This window comes from Oncorhynchus mykiss, chromosome 5 (genome assembly GCF_057628025.1).
Source record: "Oncorhynchus mykiss isolate SJ-2025 chromosome 5, ASM5762802v1, whole genome shotgun sequence".
Classification (NCBI taxonomy): Eukaryota; Metazoa; Chordata; class Actinopteri; order Salmoniformes; family Salmonidae; genus Oncorhynchus; species Oncorhynchus mykiss.
Window position 1 is genome coordinate 91,182,928 of NC_143026.1, and position 26,893 is coordinate 91,209,820.

Sequence of the window (26,893 nt, forward strand, 5' to 3'; positions counted from 1 at the left end):
GCGGGGAGCTGCCACCGGAGGGCTGGTGCGTGGAGGTGGTACTGGGTAGACCGGACCGTGCAGGCGCACTGGAGCTCTTGAGCACCGAGCCTGCCCAACTTTACCAGGTTGAATGCTCTCGGTCGCCCTGCCAGTGCGTCGAGGTGGAATAGCCCGCACTGGGCTATGCAGGCGAAACGGAGACACCGAGCGCAAGGCTGGTGCCATGTAAGCCGGCCCAAGGAGACGCACTGGAGACCAGATGCGTAGAGCCGGCTTCATGGCACTTGGCTCAATGCTCACTCTAGCCCGGCCGATACGCGGAGCTGGAATGTACCGCACCGGGCTATGCACCCGCACTGGAGACACCGTGCGCACCACAGCATAACACGGTGCCTGCCCGGTCTCTCTAGCCCCCCGGTAAGCACAGGGAGTTTGCACAGGTCTCCTACCTGGCGTAGCCATACTCCCTGTGAGCCCCCCCCCCCCCCCCCCCCCCCCAATACATTTTTGGGGCTGACTCCCGGGCTTCCTTGCCAACCGTGTTCCCTCGTATCGCCGACTCCTCTCTCCGGCTGCCTCTGCTCTCCTAAGTGCCTCCACCTGTTCCCATGGGAGGCGATCTATTCCAGCCAGTATCTCCTCCCAAGTGTAACAGCCCTTGCCATCCAAAACGTCCTCCCATGTCCATTCCTCTTTACGCTGCTCCTGCTGCCTTTCACCACGCCGCTTGGTCCTGTTGGGGTGGGTGATTCTGTAACGGTTTTCTTTGGGCGAAGTAGAGTCGGACCAAAACGCAGCGTGGCTATTGCGATACATGTTTAATGAAACAAAGAAAACACGAATCAAATACAAAACAATAAACGTAACACGAAAACCGAAACAGCCTAAAACTGGTGCAAAGTAGCACAGAGACAGGAACAAGGACACTAAGGACAATCACCCATGAAACACTCAAAGAATATGGCTGCCTAAATATGGTTCCCAATCAGAGACAACGATAAACACCTGCCTCTGATTGAGAACCACTTCAGACAGCCATAGACTTAACTAGAACACCCCACTAAGCTACAATCCCAATACCAACACACCACATACAAAAATCCATGCCACACCCTGGCCTGACCAAATAAATGAAGATAAACACAAAATACTTCGACCAGGGCGTGACACATTCTAAACAGCGCATCTGGGAAAACACATGAAACATTATTGAACATTTATGATAAAAACATCCTAAAGATTGATTCTATACATCGTTTGACATGTTTCTATAAACTGTTATATAACTTTTAAAAATTTTCGTCTGAACTAAGTGATCGCGCATTGAGCATTTGGATTACTGGGCTAAACGCGCAAGCAAAAAGGAGGTATTTGGACATAAATGATGTACCTTATCGAACAAAACAACATTTATTGTGCAACATAAAGTCCTGTGAGTGCCATCTTATGAAGATCATCAAAGGTTAGTGATTAATTTAATCGCTATTTCTGACTTTTGTGAGCCCTCTTCTTGGCTGGAAAATGGCTGTATGGTCTTCTGTGACTAGGCGCTGACCTAACATAATCGCATGGTGTGCTTTCTCCGTAAAGTCTATTTGAAATCGGACACTGTGGCAGGATTTACAAGATGTTTATCTTTAAAATGGTGTATAGCACTTGTATGTTTGAGGAATTTTAATTATGGGATTTCTGTTGTTTTGAATTTGGCGCCCTGCAATTTCACTGGTTGAGAAGTTAACTGCCTTGTTCAGGGGCAGAACGACAGATTTTTACCTTGTCAGCTCGGGGATTCGATCTTGCAACCTTCCGGTTAATAGTCCAATGCTCTAACCACCTGCCTTACATTGCACTACACAAGGAGCCTGCGTGGCAGGCTGACTACCTGTTACGCGAGGGCAGCAAGATGCCAAGGTAAGTTGCTAGCTAGCATTAAACTTATCTTATAAAAAAACAATCAATCTTAACATAATCACTAGTTAACTACACATGGTTGATGATATTACTAGTTTATCTAGCGTGTCCTGCGTTGCATATAATCGATGCGGTGCCTGTTAATTTCTCATCGAATCACATCCTACTTCGCCAAACGGGTGATGATTTAACAAGTGTATTCGTGAAAAAAAGCACTGTCGTTGCACCAATGTGTACCTAACCATAAACATCAATGCCTTTCTTTAAAATCAATACACCTTCATATTTAGTTAATATTGCCTGCTAACATTAATTTATTTTAACTAGGGAAATTGTGTCACTTCTCTTGCGTTCTGTGCAAGCAGTATTTGCAGCAGTTCGTGCCGCCTGGCTCGTTGCGAACTGTGTGAAGTCCATTTATTCCTAACAAAGACCGTAATTAATTTGCCAGAATTGTACATAATCATGACATAACATTGAATGTTTTACAATGTAACAGCAATATTTAGACTTAGGGATGCCACCCGTTAGATAAAATACGGAACGGTTCCGTATTTCACTGAAAGAATAAACATTTTATTTTTTAAATGATAGTTTCCGGATTCGACCATATTAATGACCGAAGGCTCATATTTCTGTGTGTTATTAATGTTATAATTAAGTCTATGATTTGATATTTGATAGAGCAGTCTGACTGAGCGATGCTAGGCAGCAGCAGGCTTGTAAGCATTCATTCAAACAGCACTTTTGTGCGTTTGCCAGCAGCTCTTCGCTGTGCTTCAAGCATTGAGCTGTTTATGACTTTAAGCCGATCAACTCCCGAGATTAGGCTGGTGTAACCGATGTGAAATGGCTAGCTAGTTAGCGGGGTGCGCGCTAATAGCGTTTCAAACGTCACTCGCTCCGAGACTGAGTGGTTTTTCCCCTTGCTCTGCTAGGGCTGCTGCTTTTGTGGAGCGATGGGTAACGATGCTTCGAGAGTGGCTGTTGTCGATGTGTTCCTGGTTCGAGCCCAGGTAGGGGCGAGGAGAGGGACGGAAGCTATACTGTTACACTGGCAATATTAAAGTGCCTATAAGAACATCCAATAGTCAAATGTATATGAGATAGAAATAGTCCTATAATTCCTATAATAACTACAATCTAAAATGTATTACCTGGGAATATTGAAGACTGTGTTAAAAGGAATCACCAGCTTTCATATGTTCTCATGTTCTGAGCAAGGAACTTAAACATTAGCTTTCTTACATGGCACATATTGCACTTTTACTTTCTTCTCCAACAGTTTGTCTTTGCATTATTTAAACCAAATTGATCATGTTTCATTATTTATTTGAGGCTAAATTGATTTGATTGATGTATTATATTAAGTTAAAATAAAAGTGTTAATTCAGTATTGTTGTGATTGTCATTATTACAAATAAATAAATAAATACCTTTTAAAAAATCGGCAGATTAATCTGTATCAATTTTTTGGTCCTCCAATAATCGGTATTGGCATTGAAAAATCATAATCCGTTTACCTCTAGTATTAATGTGTCCATGTCACGCCCTGACCTTTGAGATCCTTTTCATGTCTCTATTTTGGTTTGGTAGGGGCCTGAGTTGGGGTGGGCATTCTATGTTTTTGTGTTCTATGTTTTCCGTATCAGTGTTTGCACCTTACGGGACTGTTTCGGTTTCAGTTATTCTCTTGTTATTTTTGTATTTAGTGTTCAGTTCAATAAATCATTTGAACACTTACCACAATGCGCTTTAGTCCGACTACTCTTCCTCATCCTCATCCTGCAACGACAACCGTTACAGTCCAAGTGGCTGGTGATCTCGCATGAATTGACTTTGAACTTTTAGATTTTTATCATTTTAATTCTGATTTTTATGATTATCCACTTGGCAATGACTAAGAGAAACGAAAACGTTGTTTTTGAAATGAAACTGTTCCATGAAAATACGCATATGAGAATCAGAAATGGAACGCAGAACGGTAGAAATTGTAGGATAAATTGTAAACCTGAAACTCACGCGCCACCTATGAAGTCTTTATAAAATAATTGCCTCCACGTTTCCATGGTCGGATTTCGCCTTGAAGGCCATGTTGAAGCAATGTAAGACACGCCTCATAATATGAAATAAAACATTTAGGTTTCAAACAATTAAGTGTTTTCAAAATGCGTTCTGCCTCCAGCTCACATTGTAAAGTGGTGGGTGAAGCGCTCATAGCCTGTTGCCTGCCCTTGAATGGTGAATGGGATGTGTGCTTCAATTGCCAGTTTAGAAATAAACATAGTATCTTCTTTTAAGTGTGCATCAAAACTGTAACACGCGATTGCATTTAAAATTGTTGCGCAATGAAAGCACATTTTTACTCCAGCCGCAACCAGCTGACGTGCCTCAGGAGAAATCCTGCTCAAAATAGGCTCTGTATGCTGTGCACATGTGATTCGTTGTGTTGGATAAATAAGATACATGATGACTAACGAAAATACACACGAGCTAATTTAATTCCACTAAATTATGCAAATGAACCTATAGACCGATAAACATGACTGTCAAATGTACATACAATGGCATTTATTTCCTCCCAGTCATTTTGCAACGGCAACAGATAAGGCAACAGTTTTATTTATCGGCTAAAAGTCATCAATTGCTGGCTAACAGAAACCCTGTGTGTGTGTGTTTTAGAGGAGTCTCAAGGGGGAGGTATGGGGGTAAGAGGGAGGGGAGTGTTCTTTCAGCTAATTGTCAGTAATTACTCATTAGTGAAGTGAAGGTCAAAGTGTTGACGCTTTAATTCTTGCTTTAGTCAAGCAATGTGCCTCACAGACCCCTGGCCCCCTGGGCTGCTGGCCCCCTCTCTCATCTGCCCCTCCGCTCTCCTCCGCCCCTCCTCTCTCCTCCACCCCTCATCTCTCCTCCACCCCTCCTTTCTGCTCTGCCCCTCTGCTCTACACAGAACAGAATGCAGCTCCACATATCTATTTTGAGGGCTCAGAGTGCCATGTCAGTCCAACCCATCACACGCACGATCACACTCACACAGACGCATGGACAGACACATGCACATACACACCCGTGCACACAGTTAAACACACACACACTGATTGCTTCACAGCTGACTGTCCTTTTCAAAAAAATTATATTTCTCTGGTATCTATTATCCCTGTCTGTCAGTCTTATCGTTTTAATTGTATTTCTCTGGTATCTATTATCCCTGTCTATCAAGTCTTCTCTGTTTTTTTATTTCTCTGATATCTATTATCCCTGTCTGTCAAGTCTTCTCTGTTTTTTTATTTCTCTGATATCTATTATCCCTGTCTGTCAGTCTTATCGTTTTTATTTTATTTCTCTGATATCTATTATCCCTGTCTATCAGTTATTTTCCTTGAAAACACACAGGGTTACAAAAGATGTCACATGTTTGAGTCCTCCTCCCTGCCAAAATACACAGTGTCCAGCCAGCGGTATTAGAGAACATGGAGAGAGGGAGGTATGAAAACTAAACTGCCTCCTCGTACCTCAGGGACAGAGGGAAGTATGAAAACTAAACTGCCTCCTCGTACCTCAGGGACAGAGGGAAGTATGAAAAATAAACTGCCTCCTCGTACCTCAGGGAGAGAGGGAGGTATGAAAACTAAACTGCCTCCTCGTACCTCAGGGACAGAGGGAAGTATGAAAACTAAACTGCCTCCTCGTACCTCAGGGACAGAGGGAAGTATGAAAACTAAACTGCCTCCTCGTACCTCAGGGACAGAGGGAGGTATGAAAACTAAACTGCCTCCTCCTCGTACCTCAGGGACAGAGGGAGGTATGAAAACTAAACTGCCTCCTCCTCGTACCTCAGGGACAGAGGGAGGTATGAAAAATAAACTGCCTCCTCATACCTCAGGGAGAGAGGGAGGTATGAAAAATAAACTGCCTCCTTGTACCTCAGGGAGAGAGGGAGGTATGAAAACTAAACTGCCTCCTCGTACCTCAGGGACAGAGGGAGGTATGAAAACTAAACTGCATCCTCGTACCTCAGGGACAGAGGAAGGTATGAAAACTAAACTGCCTCCTCCTCGTACCTCCTCAGATCAAATTGAATTAAAAGCCTATGTGAGTCAGCTTCTTCTGTCAGTGCTTTTAGGAAAACACACACACGCACAAACATCATTATTACCCTGAAGCTTTGTTTGGAATTCAATGTTTCATTTCTCCAATGAGGAAACACATTAACCTCTCAATGTGCAAAATGTCTTCATGAATGCTAATTATGTCTTTCAGGGCGATGTGTTTTATGTGGGCCATCGCTTATTATTCCAACTCCACATGACTGTGAAGAGGTGTGTATTATTTGAGCTGTTCCCTGAAGACTTGTTGGGTGTAATAGACTGGTATGACAGCTGCTCCGGTCTCTACTCTATAGGGAGCAGAGCCTCCAGGCATGCTAGCTTAACTTCACTGTCAGTCAGGTGCTATGGGCTGCTGAAGGAAGTCATTCATTGTAGTTGATTTTCAGTGTGTGTTCCTTTAAATGTCTTGGTCTTGGGTCTTGTTTTGAGTGCACACATTTCGCTCTAGGTCCGTACTGTTTTCTGTACCGAGACACATACATAGGAATAGACAGTTCCAGGAATGCAAGGCTTGTTAGACGACACGCACATACACACTCGTGCATGCGCGCACACACACACACACAAACCATGCTGGACTCTTTTGGCTCTAAGGCACGGAGTGACAGGGACACACACACACACAGGCGACGTGCAGTGTGCCAACACAGCGCTAACAGGCATGTATGCTGCCCTAATTACAAAAAAAGGCATCCTGGGAACTTACGGACGTGCCTAAAGAAGAGAGGAGAGAGAAAAGAGAGATCCTCATTTCAGATATAGAGGGTAGGAATTCTAGAGTTAAACGAGTTGATCCGCGACTGCAATTGGTTCCTCTGGGATTGATCAGAGAATAATCTGGTTAATCCCATAAACGACGCGGGTGGACTTTGCCTCTCTCCCTCCTTTTCCCTTCGTCCCTCCCTCTCTTTCCTCTATCCGTCCCTCTCTGTCCTCTCGTCTCTCTCTCCTGTCGGAGCGGGAGCAGGAGTCAGAGTACGTCCTTCTCTCCAGCTGCTAGGGAGGCTGTGTTCTTTGGCAAGGTAGTTCGTCTGTCACCCCTCTCCACCCCCTCTGGAGCCATGTGGCACCCAATGGCATCAGCCTCATCTGGAAGCCCCATAAAGGAGCTGGGTTATATGCACTGTGAGTACCTTAGGACTGGGACAGAAGGGAGCTGGGTTATATGCACTGTGAGTACCTTAGGACTGGGACAGAAGGGAGCTGGGTTATATGCACTGTGAGTACTTTAGGACTGGGACAGAAGGGAGCTGGGTTATATGCACTGTGAGTACCTTAGGACTGGGAAAGAAGGGAGCTGGGTTATATGCACTGTGAGTACCTTAGGACTGGGGCAGAAGGAGCTGGGTTATATGCACTGTGAGTACCTTAGGACTGGGACAGAAGGGAGCTGGGTTATATGCACTCTGAGTACCGCAGGATTGGGACAGAAGGGAGTTGGGATATATGCACTGTGAGTACCTTAGGACTGGGACAGAAGGGAGCTGGGTTATATGCACTGTGAGTACCGCAGGACTGGGACAGAAGGGAGCTGAGTTATATGCACTGTGAGTACCTTAGGACTGGGACAGAAGGGAGCTGGGTTATATGCACAGTGAGTACCGCAGGATTGGGACAGAAGGGAGCTGGGTTATATGCACTGTGAGTACCGCAGGACTGGGACAGAAGGGGACTGGGTTATATGCGCTGTAAGTACCTTAGGACTGGGACAGAAGGGAGCTGGGTTTTATGCACTGTGAGTACCTTAGGACTGGGACAGAATGGAGCTGGGTTATATGCACTGTGAGTACCGCAGGACTGGGACAGAAGGGAGCTGGGTTATATGCACTGTGAGTACCTTAGGACTGGGACAGAAGGGAGCTGGGTTATATGCACTGTGAGTACCGCAGGACTGGGACAGAAGGGAGCTGGGTTATATGCACTGTGAGTACCTTAGGACTGGGACAGAAGGGAGCTGGGTTATATGCACTGTGAGTACCTTAGGACTGGGACAGAAGGGAGCTGGGTTATATGCACTCTGAGTACCGCAGGATTGGGACAGAAGGGAGTTGGGATATATGCACTGTGAGTACCTTAGGACTGGGACAGAAGGGAGCTGGGTTATATGCACTGTGAGTACCGCAGGACTGGGACAGAAGGGAGCTGAGTTATATGCACTGTGAGTACCTTAGGACTGGGACAGAAGGGAGCTGGGTTATATGCACAGTGAGTACCGCAGGATTGGGACAGAAGGGAGCTGGGTTATATGCACTGTGAGTACCGCAGGACTGGGACAGAAGGGGACTGGGTTATATGCGCTGTAAGTACCTTAGGACTGGGACAGAAGGGAGCTGGGTTTTATGCACTGTGAGTACCTTAGGACTGGGACAGAATGGAGCTGGGTTATATGCACTGTGAGTACCGCAGGACTGGGACAGAAGGGAGCTGGGTTATATGCACTGTGAGTACCTTAGGACTGGGACAGAAGGGAGCTGGGTTATATGCACTGTGAGTACCGCAGGACTGGGACAGAAGGGGGCTGGGTTATATGCGCTGTGAGTACCGCAGGACTGGGACAGAAGGGAGCTGGGTTATATGCGCTGTGAGTACCGCAGGACTGGGACACTGACAGACATACTCCTAAGAGTAAAGATCATGGATCAGGGAGGTGAATAGTAAAGATCATAGATCAGGGAGGTGAATAGTAAAGATCATAGATCAGGGAGGAGAATAGTAAAGATCCTAGATCAGGGAGGTGAATAGTAAAGATCATGGATCAGGGAGGAGAATAGTTAAGATCATAGATCAGGGAGGAGAATAGTAAAGATCCTAGATCAGGGAGGTGAATAGTAAAGCTCATAGATCAGGGAGGTGAATAGTAAAGATCATAGATCAGGGAGGTGAATAGTAAAGATCATAGATCAGGGAGGAGAATAGTAAAGATCCTAGATCAGGGAGGTGAATAGTAAAGATCATGGATCAGGGAGGAGAATAGTTAAGATTATAGATCAGGGAGGAGAATAGTAAAGATCCTAGATCAGGGAGGTGAATAGTAAAGATCATGGATCAGGGAGGTGAATAGTTAAGATCATAGATCAGGGAGGAGAATAGTAAAGATCATGGATCAGGGAGGAGAATAGTAAAGATCATGGATCAGGGAGGTGAATAGTAAAGATCATGGATCAGGGAGGTGAATAGTTAAGATCAGGGAGGAGAATAGTAAAGATCATGGATCAGGGAGGTGAATAGTAAAGATCATGGATCAGGGAGGTGAATAGTAAAGATCATGGATCAGGGAGGTGAATAGTAAAGATCATAGATCAGGGAGGAGAAATGTAAAGATCATGGATCAGGGAGGTTAATTATTTATCCTGGCAGTCAGTGGCAGTGCAGAGCGGATATATATAGGAGTGTGTCTGGTTTATGGTGTTTGTGTGTGTTTGGTAACACGTTTGCAACACTGCAAAGTCCTGAAAATGTTGTTTTCAAAGCGTCTAAAGACAACAGGTTTTTAAACTGTCTTTTTGTATTCAGTGTCGTTTTATGGGCTGTTGTTTGTTTATAGTATGATCTTTTGCTACTTACCCAGAGTCAGAGGAAGTCAGGGATATTTCTATGTGTCTGTCTATCCCTTTAAGCATCTGGATAGATGCGTTCTTCTGTTCTGAGCTTTGCTTTCATTTGATGAGTTCCTTTACTGCAGTATGTTGGGTGGTTATTTTGTAATATGTGCTTTGTGGTATGTGAGGGCTGTTTATAGACTTGTGGTTTATGATACCGTTTGAATTGGCTGATAGCTGTTACTGTAAGTCAGAATGTAGGCTGTAAGTGTCACGAAGTAGAGCGGGGTTGGGGGAGGGGAGGGGGGGGGTCGTGTTTTGGTCAGGGGGCTCCTATAAGGGGAACAGAATGGGCCTTTTCTGTGTCTTGGTTTAGATTAATGAAGTATGGTTTGAATGTGTTCTGTTACCTGCCTCTTATTTGGTGATCTTCTTAGATATTTTAACTATTGTTATATGGTGTCATGGATGATTGCGTATGATACAAGAAGAGGTCAGAAAATGATTTAATGTGTGAAACAGGGAGGGAGGGAGAGAGGGAGGGAGAGAGGGAGGGAGGGAGAGAGGGAGGGAGAGAGGGAGGGAGAGAGGGGGAGAGAGAGAGAGAGAGATTTTTAGGGGGATCTGAGTATGGAAGCCTAGCTCTCTCAGTTCACGGTTCAAAGGTGGTCGTTGAGCTGATGTCACCACCAAGCTATCACCATAACAACTCTCTCTCATTCTCTGCACTCTACCTAGTATTACCTTCAGCACATCTATCTATCTCTCAACACCTCTCTCTCCCTCTCTCTCTGTCTCTGTTGTCTGTCACTCTGATCTCACCATCACCCCTCTTCCTCTGTGTTTTCCCCCTCCTCTGGTTGGCGAGGTGTTGGAGGTGATGATGTGATCCTTTTACACACAGACAGAAGAGAGACACGGACAGGGTCCTGTCGCTAGCCATTATCAGCCGAGAGGACCGACACTGTGTGTGTGTGTGTGTGTGTATTTTTGCGGCAGAGCTGCGATGAGTTGGTTATATTTTTCTGTTGAGCATACGTCTCCATACACCTTTTGTTAACTGGTTGTGTGCCATAATTTGACCTTCCTTATTTACAATGTCATTCGTGAACATGATACTAACTTCCTTAAAAAAACAAATATCCCAAGAAAATGGTCCTTTCCTCAGTTGAGACATATTATTTGCTCTAATATTTGTTCGGCCTCTACTGGAGGATGAAATTGTAATATTAACCAACTCTGTGTGGCTTCATTTTAAAAGGAAGGTAGTTTTAAATAGGGATCAATTGTCAATTCATTGGAAATGGTTGGTTTTAATCTGTATAACTGCAAAAAAAGACCCCTTCTTGTTTTTCATAGTAGCCTGCTGGAAAACCAGTTTGGATTTAGATATCATTTTGTTATGCTTTAAGAGAGAAGTAAAAAAATAAAAAATAATTGAATTTTTTTTTCACCTTTATTTAACCAGGTAACCAGGTAGGCTAGTTGAGAACAAGTTCTCATTTACAACTTTTGACCTGGCAGTTAATGCCTTTAACCCTCAAAACTCATGTTGTTTGAACTTTATCTGGTTTGCCAATCCAAATGAAATAGGGGAGAGAAAAAAAATGTGTCACATGATTTGACAAAAGGAATCTCCTGGAGTTAGTAGAGCCATGAATAAATGTGTTAACTGTGACATCACTAGAGAATGAATCAGGGTCATTCTCCCAAAGATGGCCAGGTGTTTCCACGGTTTCAAGATCCTATATGTTTTTCTATCACTCAACTTTTCCGGGATGTGTACACCAATCACATCAACACCATTTAATCGGGAGACCACATGGCAGTTAAAAAATGTGGTATCTTTTAGATACCCAATCTCTAATACAGTACTCTTATCATAGTTGGGTTTTAGACCAGATAAACTGGCAAATGTATCCAGGTTCTCAATAAGGCCCTTCAAGGTTATTGATTGAGGACTCAAGAGAAAACTTGAATCATCAGCATACATTGATACTTTTGTGTCTAATCCATACATTTTTGGCTCCTTAATGTTATTAGACTTACAGTGCATTCGGAAAGTTTGTGGTGGCAGACCACTTGACTTTTTCTACATTTTGTTACATTACAGACTTATTCTAATTATTTTTTCCCTGCATCAATCACCATATTGACAAAAAATAATAATAATTGAAATATCACATTGGATGGGGAGCGTTGCTGTATTCAGACCCTTTACTCAGTACTTTGTTGAAGCACCTTTGGCAGCGTTGCGTCTCCTTGGGTATGAAACTACAAGCTTGGCACACCTGTATTTGGAGAGTTTCTCCCATTCTTCCCTGCAGATCCTCTCAAGCTCTGTCAGGTTGGATGGGGAGCGTTGCTGCACAGCTATTTTTAGGTCTCTCTAGAGAATGTTTTTTTTATTTTTAAATTTTACCCCTTTTTCTCCCCATTTTTGTGGTATCCAATTGTTGTAGTAGCTACTATCTTGTCTCACAACTCCCGTACAGGCTCGGGAGAGACGAAGGCTGAATGTCCTCGGATACACAACCCACCCTCATCGTGCACCTGGCAACCTTGGCTAGCGCGCACTGCGCCCGGCCCGCCACAGGAGTCGCTGGTGCGCGATGAGACAAGGAGATCCCTACCGACCAATCCCTCCCTAACCCAGACGACGCTAGGCCAATTGTGCGTCGCCCCACGGACCTCCCGGTCGCGGCCGGTTACGACAGAGCCTGGGCGCGAACCCCGGGACTCTGATGGCACAGAGCGCCCTTAACCACTGCGCCACCCGGGAGGCCCCTCTCTAGAGATTTTTGATTGGGTTCAATTCCAGGCTCTGGCTGGGCCACTCAAGGACATTCAGAGACTTATCCCGAAGCCACTGCTGTGTTGTCTTGGCTGTGTACTTAGGGTTGTTGTCCTTTTGGAAGGTGAACCTTCTCCCCAGTCTGATGTCCTGAGCGATCTGGAGCAGGTTTTCATCAATGATCTCTCTGTACTTTGCTCCATTCATCTTTCCCTCAATCCTGACTAGTCTCCCAGTCCCTGCCGCTGAAAAACATTCCCACATCATGATACTGCCACCACCATGCTTCACCATTGGAATGCTGCCAGGTTTCCTCCAGACGAGACGCTTGGCATTCAGGCCAAAGATTTCAATCTTGGTTTCATCAGACCAGATAATCTTGTTGAGAGTCTTTAGGTGCCTTTTGGCAAACTCCAAGCGGGCTGTCATGTGCCTTTTACTGAGGAGTAGCTTCCTCCACAGAGGAACTCAGGCGCTCTGTCAGAGTGACCATTGGGTTCTTGGCCACCTCCCTGACCAAGGCCCTTCTCCCCCGATTGCTCAGTTTGGCCGGGCGACCAGCACTAGGAAGAGTCTTCCAAACGTCTTCCATTTAAGAAAGATCTGTGCCTCGACACAATCCTGTCTCAGAGCTCTACGGACAATTCCTTCGACCTCATGGCTCGGTTTCTGCTCTGACATGCACTGTCAACTGTGGGACCTTATATAGACAGGTGTGTGCATTTCCAAATCCTGTTGAATCAATTGAATTTACCACAGGTGGACTCCAATAAAGTTGTAGAAACATCTCAAGGATGATCAATGGAAACAGGACGCACCGGAGGATGCAATTTGGAGTCTCATAGTAAAGGGTCTGAATATTTATGTGAATACATTTATTTAAAAAGAAAATTATATAAATTAGCAGTAATTTAGAATGACCTGTTTTTGCTTTGTCCCATTATGGGATATTGTGTGTATATTTCTGAGGATTGTTTTTATTTAATCCATTTTAGAATAAAGCTGTAAAGTAACAACATGTAACATAACAAAATGTCTGCAGCATTGAAGGTCCTCATGAACACAGTGGATAAAGTCAAGGGGTCTGAATACTTTCAGAAGGCACTGTATTTCCCATTCCTTGTCCCTCTCAACCATATTTTTTTTTAAATTATAGATAACAGTTCAATGGCCCTAATAAGTTTGGTGACAGAGGGCAACCTTGTTTTACGCCTCTTGACAATTTAAATTTCTCAGAAGGATTGTTGTACATTACTTTTAGCCATTTTAGGAGAGATTCTCCAAAGTAAAAAAATTCAAGGGAAATCTGATTTCAAGATTATACCTGAGTTCCCTGCGTTCTCAAAGTTTTCCATTATTTCTAGTAGTTGTCTGATGTTGTCTCCCGTCTGATTGTGATGAATAATGTCTGATAGGACCTTTTTTATTTATATGAGCAATACATTTTGCCAATATTTTTGTGTCATAACATTGAAGGGTGAGGGGACTCCAATTATTATTATTATTTTTTTTTTTTGAATTTTACCCCTTTTTCTCCCCAATTTCGTGGTATCCAATTGTTGTAGTAGCTACTATCTTGTCTCATCGCTACAACTCCCGTACGGGCTCGGGAGAGACGAAGGTTGGTTAGCGTACACTGCGCCCAGCCCGCCACAGGAGTCGCTGGTGTGCGATGAGACAAGGACACCCCTACCGACCAAGCCCTCCCTAACCCGGGCGACGCTAGGCCAATTGTGCGTCGCCCCACGGACCTCCCGGTCGCGGCCGGTTACAACAGAGCCTGGGCGCGAACCCAGGGACTCTGATGGCACAGCTGGCGCTGCAGTACAGCGCCCTTAACCACTGCGCCACCCGGGAGGCCGGGACTCCAATTTTTTAAAGAGACAGGGTATTTGTTCTGTCCCCCAGGTTCCTGCTTCAGTAGGAGCGAGATCAGTCCCTCTTTTTGTGTCAGACAATTCGCTTTATATACAGTGCCTTGCGAAAGTATTCGGCCCCCTTGAACTTTGCGACCTTTTGCCACATTTCAGGCTTCAAACATAAAGATATAAAACTGTATTTTTTTTGTGAAAAATCAACAACAAGTGGGACACAATCATGAAGTGGAACGACATTTATTGGATATTTCAAACTTTTTTTAACAAATCAAACACTGAAAAATTGGGCGTGCAAAATTATTCAGCCCCCTTAAGTTAATACTTTGTAGCGCCACCTTTTGCTGCGATTACAGCTGTAAGTCGCTTGGGGTAAGTCTCTATCAGTTTTGCACATCGAGAGACTGACATTTTTTCCCATTCCTCCTTGCAAAACAGCTCGAGCTCAGTGAGGTTGGATGGAGAGCATTTGTGAACAGCAGTTTTCAGTTCTTTCCACAGATTCTCGATTGGATTCAGGTCTGGACTTTGACTTGGCCATTCTAACACCTGGATATGTTTATTTTTGAACCATTCCATTGTAGATTTTGCTTTATGTTTTGGATCATTGTCTTGTTGGAAGACAAATCTCCGTCCCAGTCTTAGGTCTTTTGCAGACTCCATCAGGTTTTCTTCCAGAATGGTCCTGTATTTGGCTCCATCCATCTTCCCATCAATTTTAACCATCTTCCCTGTCCCTGCTGAAGAAAATCAGGCCCAAACCATGATGCTGCCACCACCATGTTTGACAGTGGGGATGGTGTATTCAGGGTGATGAGCTGTGTTGCTTTTACGCCAAACATAACGTTTTGCATTGTTGCCAAAAAGTTCAATTTTGGTTTCATCTGACCAGAGCACCTTCTTCCACATGTTTGGTGTGTCTCCCAGGTGGCTAGTGGCAAACTTTAAACGACAGTCTTTATGGATATCTTTAAGAAATGGCTTTCTTCTTGCCACTCTTCCATAAAGGCCAGATTTGTGCAATATACGACTGATTGTTGTCCTATGGACAGAGTCTCCCACCTCAGCTGTAGATCTTTGCAGTTCATCCAGAGTGATCATGGGCCTCTTGGCTGCATCTCTGATCAGTCTTCTCCTTGTATGAGCTGAAAGTTTAGAGGGACGGCCAGGTCTTGGTAGATTTGCAGTGGTCTGATACTCCTTCCATTTCAATATTATCGCTTGCACAGTGCTCCTTGGGATGTTTAAAGCTTGGGAAATATTTTTGTATCCAAATCCGGCTTTAAACTTCTTCACAACAGTATCTCGGACCTGCCTGGTGTGTTCCTTGTTCTTCATGATGTTCTCTGCGCTTTTAACGGACCTCTGAGACTATCACAGTGCAGGTGCATTTATACGGAGACTTGATTACACACAGGTGGATTGTATTTATCATCATTAGTCATTTAGGTCAACATTGGATCATTCAGAGATCCTCACTGAACTTCTGGAGAGAGTTTGCTGCACTGAAAGTAAAGGGGCTGAATAATTTTGCACGCCCAATTTTTCAGTTTTTGATTTGTTAAAAAAGTTTGAAATATCCAATAAATGTCGTTCCACTTCATGATTGTGTCCCACTTGTTGTTGATTCTTCACAAAAAAATACAGTTTTATATCTTTATGTTTGAAGCCTGAAATGTGGCAAAAGGTCGCAAAGTTCAAGGGGGCCCGAATACTTTCGCAAGGCACTGTATTAGCAATTACAACATGATAGTAATGAATCTTCCGGGGGTTCATAAAAAGTTTGATATATCTCTATTGGAATGCCACCGAGGCTCGGCGGTTTTTCCCGTCTGAAAGGAATCGATTGCCAACCATAGTTTGTCCTGTGACATCACAAGATCTCACTCAAAACCCATCATCAAATAAGGTTGGAGGAACTTGTTTTAAATATTTTACTTCCTCATTCAAAATCTCCTTTGGTGAGATAAGGATTTCTCCATTGTTTGTAGCTATTTTCTGTAGGTTAATTTTGGTCGCTTAGGAAAAACATTTTTCGCCGTTTTTTTGTCTGTTTTTATTTTAAATAAATGAAACCTCATCTTTCCTGAATAAGTTATATTTTTGTTTTGTGTCTAGATTCTTCATTGCTTCGGTCTTGGCTACATAGGCTACTTGCAGTAGGCCCATCAAACGGGCAAGGATGTCTGGTGGGTGGGTGGGTCGCTCAGATGGGTGTCTAGGAAAATCATGATCATGATCCCGAGTGGCGCAGGCATCTAAGGCACTGCATCTCAGTGCTAGAAGCGTCACTACAGACCCTGGTTTGATTCCAGGCTGTATCACAACCAGCATTGATTAGGAGTCCCATAGGGCGGCGCACAATTGGCCCATCGTCGTCCGGGTTTGGCCGGGGTAGGCTGTCATTGTAAATAAGAATTGGTTCTTAACCGACTTGCCCAGTTAGATCAAACAAATAAATGATTGGATGAAAATATGTTTCTGAAGTTTCACAGCTTTTGTTTACTTTCATTATTTTATTATTTATTTGTAAATGTATTTCCCATCTCTGTGCAAAAGTGGAAACTAAGTCTCTATGGTACAACTCTTACTCGCAGACACGCATGGACTCAGACATTCACAACCGCTTTTCTCACTCAGTCGCTCGCTCACTTGCTCACTCACTCACTCACTCACTCACTCACTCACTCACTCACTCACTCGCTTGCTCGGGATTCTCTCTTGGATACCGGTGAGCACCTGAGAGATGACTGTGATGACAGATGAATCCTACTGATCCTGAGAGATGACTGTGATGACAGATGAATCCTACTGATCCTGAGAGAGGACACGATGACTGTGATGACAGATGAATCCTACTGATCCTGAGAGATGACGAGATGACAGATGAATCCTACTGATCCTGAGAGATGACTGTGATGACAGATGAATCCTACTGATCCTGAGAGATGACTGTGATGACAGATGAATCCTACTGATCCTGAGCGATGACTGTGATGACAGATGAATCCTACTGATCCTGAGAGATGACGAGATGGCTGTGATGACAGATGAATCCTACTGATCCTGAGAGATGACGAGATGACTGTGATGACAGATGAATCCTACTGATCCTGAGAGATGACGAGATGACTGTGATGACAGATGAATCCTACTGATCCTGAGAGATGACTGTGATGACAGATGAATCCTACTGATCCTGAGAGATGACGAGATGACTGTGGTGACAGATGAATCCTACTGATCCTGAGAGATAACTGTGATTTCATATGAATCCTACTGATCCTGAGAGATGACTGTGATGACAGATGAATCCTACTGATCCTGAGAGAGGACGCGATGACTGTGATGACAGATGAATCCTACTGATCCTGAGAGAGGACGCGATGACTGTGATGACAGATGAATCCTACTGATCCTGAGAGATGACGGTATGACAGATGAATCCTACTGATCCTGAGAGAGGATGAGATGACTGTGATGACAGATGAATCCTACTGATCCTGAGAGATAATAACTGTGATTACATATGAATCCTACTGATCCTGAGAGATGACGAGATGACAGATGAATCCTACCGATCCTGAGAGAGGATGAGATGACTGTGATGACAGATGAATCCTACTGATCCTGAGAGACAACTGTGATTACATATGAATCCTACTGATCCTGAGAGATGACTGTGATGACAGATGAATCCTACTGATCCTGAGAGATGACTGTGATGACAGATGAATCCTACTGATCCTGAGCGATGACTGTGATGACAGATGAATCCTACTGATCCTGAGAGATGACGAGATGGCTGTGATGACAGATGAATCCTACTGATCCTGAGAGATGACGAGATGACTGTGATGACAGATGAATCCTACTGATCCTGAGAGATGACGAGATGACTGTGATGACAGATGAATCCTACTGATCCTGAGAGATGACTGTGATGACAGATGAATCCTACTGATCCTGAGAGATGACGAGATGACTGTGGTGACAGATGAATCCTACTGATCCTGAGAGATAACTGTGATTTCATATGAATCCTACTGATCCTGAGAGATGACTGTGATGACAGATGAATCCTACTGATCCTGAGAGAGGACGCGATGACTGTGATGACAGATGAATCCTACTGATCCTGAGAGAGGACGCGATGACTGTGATGACAGATGAATCCTACTGATCCTGAGAGATGACGGTATGACAGATGAATCCTACTGATCCTGAGAGAGGATGAGATGACTGTGATGACAGATGAATCCTACTGATCCTGAGAGATAATAACTGTGATTACATATGAATCCTACTGATCCTGAGAGATGACGAGATGACAGATGAATCCTACCGATCCTGAGAGAGGATGAGATGACTGTGATGACAGATGAATCCTACTGATCCTGAGAGACAACTGTGATTACATATGAATCCTACTGATCCTGAGAGAGGACGAGATGACTGTGGTGACAGATTAATCCTACTGATCCTGAGAGAGGACGAGATGACTGTGATGACAGATGAATCCTACTGATCCTGAGAGATGACTGTGATGACAGATGAATCCTACTTATCCTGAGAGATGACTGTGATGACATATGAATCCTACTGATCCTGAGAGAGGACGAGATGACAGATGACAGATGAATCCTACTGATCCTGAGAGATGACTGTGATGACAGATGAATCCTACTGATCCTGAGAGATGACGAGATGACTGTGGTGACAGATGAATCCTACTGATCCTGAGAGATGACTGTGATGACAGATGAATCCTACTGATCCTGAGAGATGACGAGATGACTGTGATGACATATGAATCCTACTGATCCTGAGAGAGGACGAGATGACAGATGACAGATGAATCCTACTGATCCTGAGAGAGGACGCGATGACTGTGATGACATATGAATCCTACTGATCCTGAGAGAGGACGAGATGACAGATGACAGATGAATCCTACTGATCCTGAGAGATGACTGTGATGACAGATGAATCCTACTGATCCTGAGAGAGGACGAGATAACAGATGAATACTACTGACCGCCGTTTTTAAGCCCACTGCTCTTAGGTGAATATGTCTAGTCTATGAGAAACAGAGCGATCTGACTAGTAAACACAAACAGTCAGTCTGTCTGGGTGTTTTACTCTCTCCTTATCTGTCTGCAGTGTGCTGATTGGGCCATGATACATGATGATCTTTCAAATGGTCTCTGTGCAGTACGCTGAGACTGGGGCGCTCTGGTAGTGTGTCACAGTCTGGTCAGGGCAACCTACCCAGGTCAAGGGTCACTGGATGTGAGTGGGTTAGACGGGAATGAGCAGCGCACCAGAGGAGTCAGAGTGAACAGGGATGTTCCCTTGCCAGCAACAGCACATGCACCAGCCTTATTTCGTTTATCCCCACAGCTTTGTCTCACTTCCTGTTTTCACCTCCCCTCTTCCCTCTACTCCTACTCCTCTCCCCTACTCCTCCCCTCCCCCTCTCCTAATCCTCTCCCCTCCCCCTCTCCTACTCCTCTCCTCCTCCCCCCCTCTCCTACTCCTCTCCCCTCCTCCTCTTCTCCTCCCTCCTCCTCTCTGACTCCTCTCTCCTCCTCTCCTCCTTCTCTCCCATCTCTCCTACTCCTCTGCCCTCCTCCTCCCCTCCCCCTCTCCTACTCCTCTCCTACTCCTCTCCCCTCCTCCTCCTCTTCTCCTCCTCCCTCCTCCTCTCTGACTCCTCTCTCCTCCTCTCCTCCTTCTCTCCCATCTCTCCTACTCCTCCTCCCCTCCCTTTCTCCTCCTCCCTCCTCCTCTCCTACTTCTCTCCCCTCCTCCTCTCCTACTTCTCTCCACTCTTCCTCTCCTCCTCCCCTCCTCCTCCTCTTCCCATCCAGTAACCACATGAGAATGTTAGTTTGGAACAGGGACTGGTCAGCTGGTTACTTCTTCTGCTGTTATTTGTTTGTTGTGTGGCAAAATCTGGTCAGTCTGTCCCCTTCACGCTCGATCGGGAATCGTTGGGTTAGGTCTGACTGGCCCTGTCCTGTTGTTGTTTGAGTTGAGCTTCTTTATCTCGCAACCAAAAAAATCTGTTATCTCTTTCTGTATGTCTGTCTGTCTGTCTGTCTCTGTCTGTCTGTCTCAGCACCGGCCAAACCATTGATCCTCTTCCTCTTTTCAAATGTTCTGTGCCAATGTGTCAATGTCTCTATTTGGAACATGATGAAATGTAGCCATTTGTTTTGTCATGCATTTGGAAACTTCCCGCTGGGCACACCACCTTCTTTCAACGGGAAAATGTAGGTCATATTTGGTTGAGACGTTGATCAATGAGATTTCAACATTTATTCACCCAACTCAAGAAGACAGACATAAGTTTAATTCCCAATGTATTATCACCATACTTTCAACCATCTAAAAGCACAACCAAAATTTCAATGGAAAAAATAATGTCAGATATTTGGTTTAGTTGTCATCAAAATGTGTGAATCACTGTGATTTCAACCATAAACAGGGCCTTCAGAAAGTATTCACACCCCTTGACTTATTCCACACGTTGTTGTGTTACAGCCTGAATTCAAAATGGATTAAATACATATATTTTATTACCCATTTACACACAATACCCCATAACGACAAAAGTGAAAGCATGTTTTTAGAAATGTTTGCAAATTTATTGAAAATGAAATACAGAAATATCTCATTTACATAAGTATTCAAACCTTTGGGTCAATACATGATAGAATCACTTTTGGCTGTGATTACAGCTGTGTGTTTCTGGGTAACTCTCTAAGAGCTTTGCACACCTGGATTGTACAATATTTACACTTTTTTATATTTTTTATTCTTCAAGCGCTGTCAAGTTGGTTCTTGATCAAATCAAATCAAATTCTATTTGTCACATGTGCCGAATACCTTACCATGAAATGCTTACTTTCAAGCCTTTAACCAACAATGCAGTTTTAAGAAAAATAAGAGTTAAGAAAATCTCATGGTACAAAAGTAACACAATAGGCTATATACAGGTGGTACCGGTACCAAGTCAATGTGTGGGGCACAGGTTAGTTTATTTATTTAACCTTCATTTAACTAGACAAGTTAGTTAGTTAAGAACAAATTCCTTATTTGCAATGACGGCCTAGGAACAGTGGGTTAACTTCCTTGTTCAGGGGCAGAACGACAGATGTTTACCTTGTCAGCTCTGGGATTTCGATCTAGCAACCTTTATGGTTACTAGTCCAATGCTCTAACCACTAGGATACCTGCCCAACGCTCTAACCACTAGGCTACCTGCCCAACGCTCTAACCACTAGGCTACCTGCCCAACGCTCTAACCACCAGGCTACCTGCCCAACGCTCTAACCACTAGGCTACCTGGCCCAACGCTCTAACCACTAGGATACCTGCCCAACGCTCTAACCACTAGGCTACCTGCCCAACGCTCTAACCACTAGGATACCTGCCCAACGCTCTAACCGCTAGGCTACCTGCCCAACGCTCTAACCACTAGGATACCTGCCCAACGCTCTAACCGCTAGGCTACCTGCCCAACGCTCTAACCACTAGGCTACCTGCCCAACGCTCTAACCGCTAGGCTACCTGCCCAACGCTCTAACCGCTAGGCTACCTGCCCAACGCTCTAACCGCTAGGCTACCTGCCCAACGCTCTAACCGCTAGGATACCTGCCCAACGCTCTAACCGCTAGGCTACCTGCCCAACGCTCTAACCGCTAGGCTACCTGCCCAACGCTCTAACCACTAGGCTACCTGCCCAACGCTCTAACCGCTAGGCTACCTGCCCAACGCTCTAACTGCTAGGCTACCTGCCCAACGCTCTAACCGCTAGGCTACCTGCCCAACGCTCTAACCGCTAGGCTACCTGCCCAACGCTCTAACCGCTAGGCTACCTGCCCAACGCTCTAACCGCTAGGCTACCTGCCCAACGCTCTAACCACTAGGCTACCTGCCCAACGCTCTAACCGCTAGGCTACCTGCTCTAACCGCTAGGCTACCTGCTCTAACCACTAGGCTACCTGCTCTAACCGCTAGGCTACCTGCTCTAACCACTAGGCTACCTGCTCTAACCACTAGGCTACCTGCCCAACGCTCTAACCGCTAGGCTACCTGCCCAACGCTCTAACCGCTAGGCTACCTGCCCAACGCTCTAACCGCTAGGCTACCTGCCCAACGCTCTAACCGCTAGGCTACCTGCCCAACGCTCTAACCGCTAGGCTACCTGCCCAACGCTCTAACCGCTAGGCTACCTGCCCAACGCTCTAACCACTAGGCTACCTGCCCAACGCTCTAACCGCTAGGCTACCTGCTCTAACCGCTAGGCTACCTGCTCTAACCACTAGGCTACCTGCTCTAACCGCTAGGCTACCTGCTCTAACCACTAGGCTACCTGCTCTAACCACTAGGCTACCTGCCCAACGCTCTTAACCGCTAGGCTACCTGCCTTCAAGGTAATTGAGGTAATATGTACATGTCGGCAGGGGGAAAGTGACTATGCATAGATAATAAACAGCCAGTAGCAGCAGCGTAAAACATATCATTGCTAGACGGCCATTTTCAAGTCTTGCCATAGATTTTCAAGACAATTTAATTTAAAACTGTAACTCAGCCACTCAGGAACATTAACTGTCTTCTTGGTAAGCAACTCCAGTGTATATTTGACCTTGTGTTTTAGGTTATTGTCCTGCTGAAAGGTGACTTCATCTCCCAGTGTCTGGTGGAAGGCAGAGTTTCTAAACGTATTCTGCAGCGCTGCCTGAAATTAGCACTTTGGATAATGTTTTTAAGGACACACCTCAAATATTTCCCCCCCCATCCACCCAGCAAGCGAGCTGATTTAAGACAGGTGAATTGCTGAGTCTTGGCGCTAGGGCTGGAAAATGCCAGTGTGGCAATTTTAACATGACAAAATTGCAAACTAACGTGCATTTGACACCGGCGCCACCTTAACACCGGCTGAAAATAGAGCCCTCAGTGTCTGCTTTTTACATTTTTACCCACCTATGCACCTATGCTCTTCTTTGCGAGGCGTTGGAAAAACCTTCCTGGTCTTAGTGGTTGAATCTGTGTTTGAAATTCACTGCTCGACTCAGGGACCTTACAGGTATGTGTGGGGTATAGAGTCATTCAAAAAATCACTTTAAACACTATTATTAACTTACTATGTGACGTGCAATTTCTTTCTCTTCAACTTATTTAGGCTTGCCATAACAAAGGGGTTGAATACTTACTGACTCAAGACATTTCAGCTTTTCATTTTTTAAATTAATTTATAACCAATTGTTTGATAACATGATTCCACTTTGACATTATTGGTTATTGTGTGCAGGCCTTTGACACACAATCTCAATTGAATCCATTTTAAATTCAGGCTGTAACACAACAAAATATTTGGAAAATGACAAGGAGTATGAATACTCTCAACCCCTTTCTTATGCCTAAATAAGTTTGGGTGTAAAAATGTGCTTAACAAGTCATATATTGTAATAAGTTGCATGGACTCAATAATAGAGTTTGACATGATTTTTGAATGACCACCTCATATTTGTACCTGACACATACAATTATCTGTAAGGTCCCTCAGTCAAGCAGTGAATTTCAAACACAGATTCAACCACAAAGACCAGGGAGGTTTTCCAATGCCTCACAAAGAAGAGAACCTATCGGTAGATGGGTAAAAAATAAATAAAAAGCAGACATTGAATATCCTTTTGAGCATGGTGAAGATATTAATTACACTTTGGATGGTATATCAATATACCCAGTCACTACAAAGATACAGGCGTCCTTCCTAACTCAGTTGCCGGAGAGGAAGGAAACCGCTCAGGGATTTCACCTTGAGGCCAGGGATGACTTTAAAACAGTTACAGAGCTTAATGGTTTTGATAGGAGGAAACTGAGGATGGATCAACAACATTGTAGTTACTCCACAATACAAACCTAATTGATATAGTGAAAAAAAGGAAGCCTGTACAGAATACAAATATTCCAAAACATGCTTCCTGTTTGCAACAAGGCACTAAAATAAAATAGCTAAAAATGTGGCAAAGAAATGTACTTTATGTCCTGAATACAAAGTGTTACTGTATGCTTGGAAAATCCATTCTCCACATTTTCAAACATAGTGGTGTCTGTATCATGTTATGGGTATGCTTGTAATCGTTAATTAAGGACTGGAAAGTTAATGATAAAAGAGAAATGGAATGGAGCTGAGCACAGGCAAAATCCTAGAGGAAAACCTGGTTCAGTCTGCTTTCCACCAGACACTGGGAGATGAATTCCCCTTTCAGCAGGACAATAACCTAAAACACAAGGCCAAATATACACTGGAGTTGCTTACCAAGAAAACAGTGAATGTTCCTGGGTGGCTGAGTTACAGTTTTGACTAAAATCACGTTGAAAATCTATGGCAACACCCGAAAATGGTTGTCTAGCAATGATCAACAACCAATTTGACAGAGCTTGAAGAATTTTTTGAAGGAATAATGGGCAAATGTTGTACAATCCAGGTGTGGAAAGCTCTTAGAGACGTACCCAGAAAGACTCACAGCTGTAATCTCTGGCAAAGGTGCTTTTACAAAGTTTTGACTCAGGGGTGTGAATACTCATGTAAACGGGTTTTCTCTTGTCATTATGGGGTATTGTGTGTAGATTGGTGAACAATAATCTATTTAATCCATTTTGAATTTCAGGCTGTAACACATCAAAATGTGGAATAGGTCAAGGGGTATAAATACTTTCTGAAGGCACTGTATAATTAAATGTGTTTGATTGACAACGCAACCAAATATCAACATTTAAAAGATATCTAATGCTTGGATAGTTTCATCTGAGCCACTGGCTTAATCCTATAATTTAACTTTGATTTTTGGTTTAGTTGGAGATGTGCATCCAAACATATCATTTGTTAACTTGTTAATAGTTCATGGGATATGTAATGTATTGTAAAAGTGCTATTGGATTATGTTTGGTTGTCAACGCAAAAAGGAGATGTATCTTTTGTACCACTGACTTAGTCTGGCTTTAATTCCAGTTTGCCTACAAATGAATAATTGATATGTTTGGATTCACGTCTCCATCTCAACCAAACATCAAAGTTAAAGAATATGACCAAATCAAACTTGATTTAAAATGCATTTAAAGTTTCATTTGATTTAGTCCTGTTCTTTAAGTGTTATTTTTGGTTGAGGTGGACACTTGAATCCAACATATCAATTATTCATTTGTAGACAAAGTAGAATTAAATCCAGGCTAAGTCAGTGTATACAGTATATACAGTAGGTCTAAGCCAGACTAAGTCAGTGTATACAGTATATACAGTAGGTCTAAGCCAGACTAAGTCAATGTATACAGTATATACAGTAGGTCTAAGCCATACTAAGTCAGTGTATACAGTAGGATTAAAGTCAGACTAAGTCAGTGTATACAGTATATACAGTAGGTCTAAGCCATACTAAGTCAGTGTATACAGTATATACAGTAGGTCTAAGCCAGACTAAGTCAGTGTATACAGTATATACAGTAGGTCTAAGCCAGACTAAGTCAATGTATACAGTATATACAGTAGGTCTAAGCCATACTAAGTCAGTGTATACAGTAGGATTAAAGTCAGACTAAGTCAGTGTATACAGTATATACAGTAGGTCTAAGCCAGACTAAGTCAGTGTATACAGTAGGATTAAAGTCAGACTAAGTCAGTGTATACAGTAGGATTAAAGCCAGACTAAGTCGGTGGCACAGGATGGACCTATCAAAGCAGAACCTGCATCTCCTTCAAATGTTGATGTTTGGTTGCGTTGACAACCAAACACAATTCAATGTCTAGTTCGTCTACAAATTAATAATTGAGACAGTACGTTGGATTCATGTCTCTATCTCCACCAAAAATCACAGTTAAAGAATAGGACTAAAACAAATCAAACTTTAAATGCATTTTTAAAAAAGTTTGATTTGATTTAGTATTTTCTTTGACTTGTTTGGTTGAGATAGAGACGTGAATCCAACATATTAATTATTCACTTGATGATAACATTTAAAATCCACCAAAGCTTGAAATCCTAGACCTGTATTTACATAATTTAGCAGACACTCTTATCCAGAGCGAATTACAGGCGCAATTAGGGGTTAAGTGCCTTGCTCAAGGGTACATTGACAGATCTTTCACCTAGTCAGCTCAGGGATTTGAACCAGCAACCTTTCAGTTACTGGCCCAACACTCATAACTCCTAAGCTACCTGCCTGTCTATTTTAGTTAAACCCTGGGTTGAATTTAAACAACAGCTGTTGATGATGCAAACGCTATATCGTCCTAAATAGTCTCATTGATGCTATATGACTTATGGTTATATTTCATTTCGTCTCTTAAACCTACCCTTTGGAATGACTTTGCAAATATAATTGGTTATTAAGATATCTTTCAATAATGATTCTCATGATAGCACATTGGTATTAGTCAGTGACAAATATCAAAGCTAATCAGGGCTGGGCTTTGTTAAAACCCTGGATGTGAGACCAAATTAATAATTGTAGATAGATCAACTCTCCAGTAGGAGGTGCTGCCCAGCCTCGATAGGAGACCTAAGGATAGCTGTAGATAGATCAACTCTCCAGTAGGAGGTGCTGCCCAGCCTCGATAGGAGACCTAAGGATAGCTGTAGGTTGATCAACTCTCCAGTAGGAGGTGCTGCC

The 26,893-nt window shown here is 43.7% G+C and overlaps 1 protein-coding gene and 1 long non-coding RNA gene across 7 annotated transcripts in view; one reads left to right on the forward strand and one right to left on the reverse strand.

The window, feature by feature from the left end:
* Positions 1–26,893, forward strand: part of rxrgb (retinoid X receptor, gamma b) — a 78,184-nt gene that overhangs the window by 12,794 nt on the left and 38,497 nt on the right. For 2 of the 6 annotated variants that reach the window (XM_036978897.2, XM_036978898.2), the window contains exon 1: positions 6,620–7,130. The exons of 2 other annotated variants lie outside the window; for them this stretch is intronic. In XM_036978897.2, the coding sequence (XP_036834792.1) occupies positions 7,067–7,130 (64 nt within the window). In that variant the 5' untranslated portion in view covers positions 6,620–7,066. Of the gene's footprint in view, positions 1–6,619; positions 7,131–8,417; positions 8,493–26,893 lie in introns of those variants that run through there. 2 more of the 6 variants (XM_090236407.1, XM_036978900.2) reach the window with 2 other exon arrangements.
* The window catches only part of LOC149983625 (uncharacterized), a 184,449-nt gene continuing 182,000 nt past the window's right edge, over positions 24,445–26,893 (reverse strand). The window contains exon 3 of the long non-coding RNA XR_016496368.1: positions 24,445–24,507. This is a non-coding gene — a long non-coding RNA (uncharacterized LOC149983625). The remainder of the gene's footprint in view (positions 24,508–26,893) is intronic.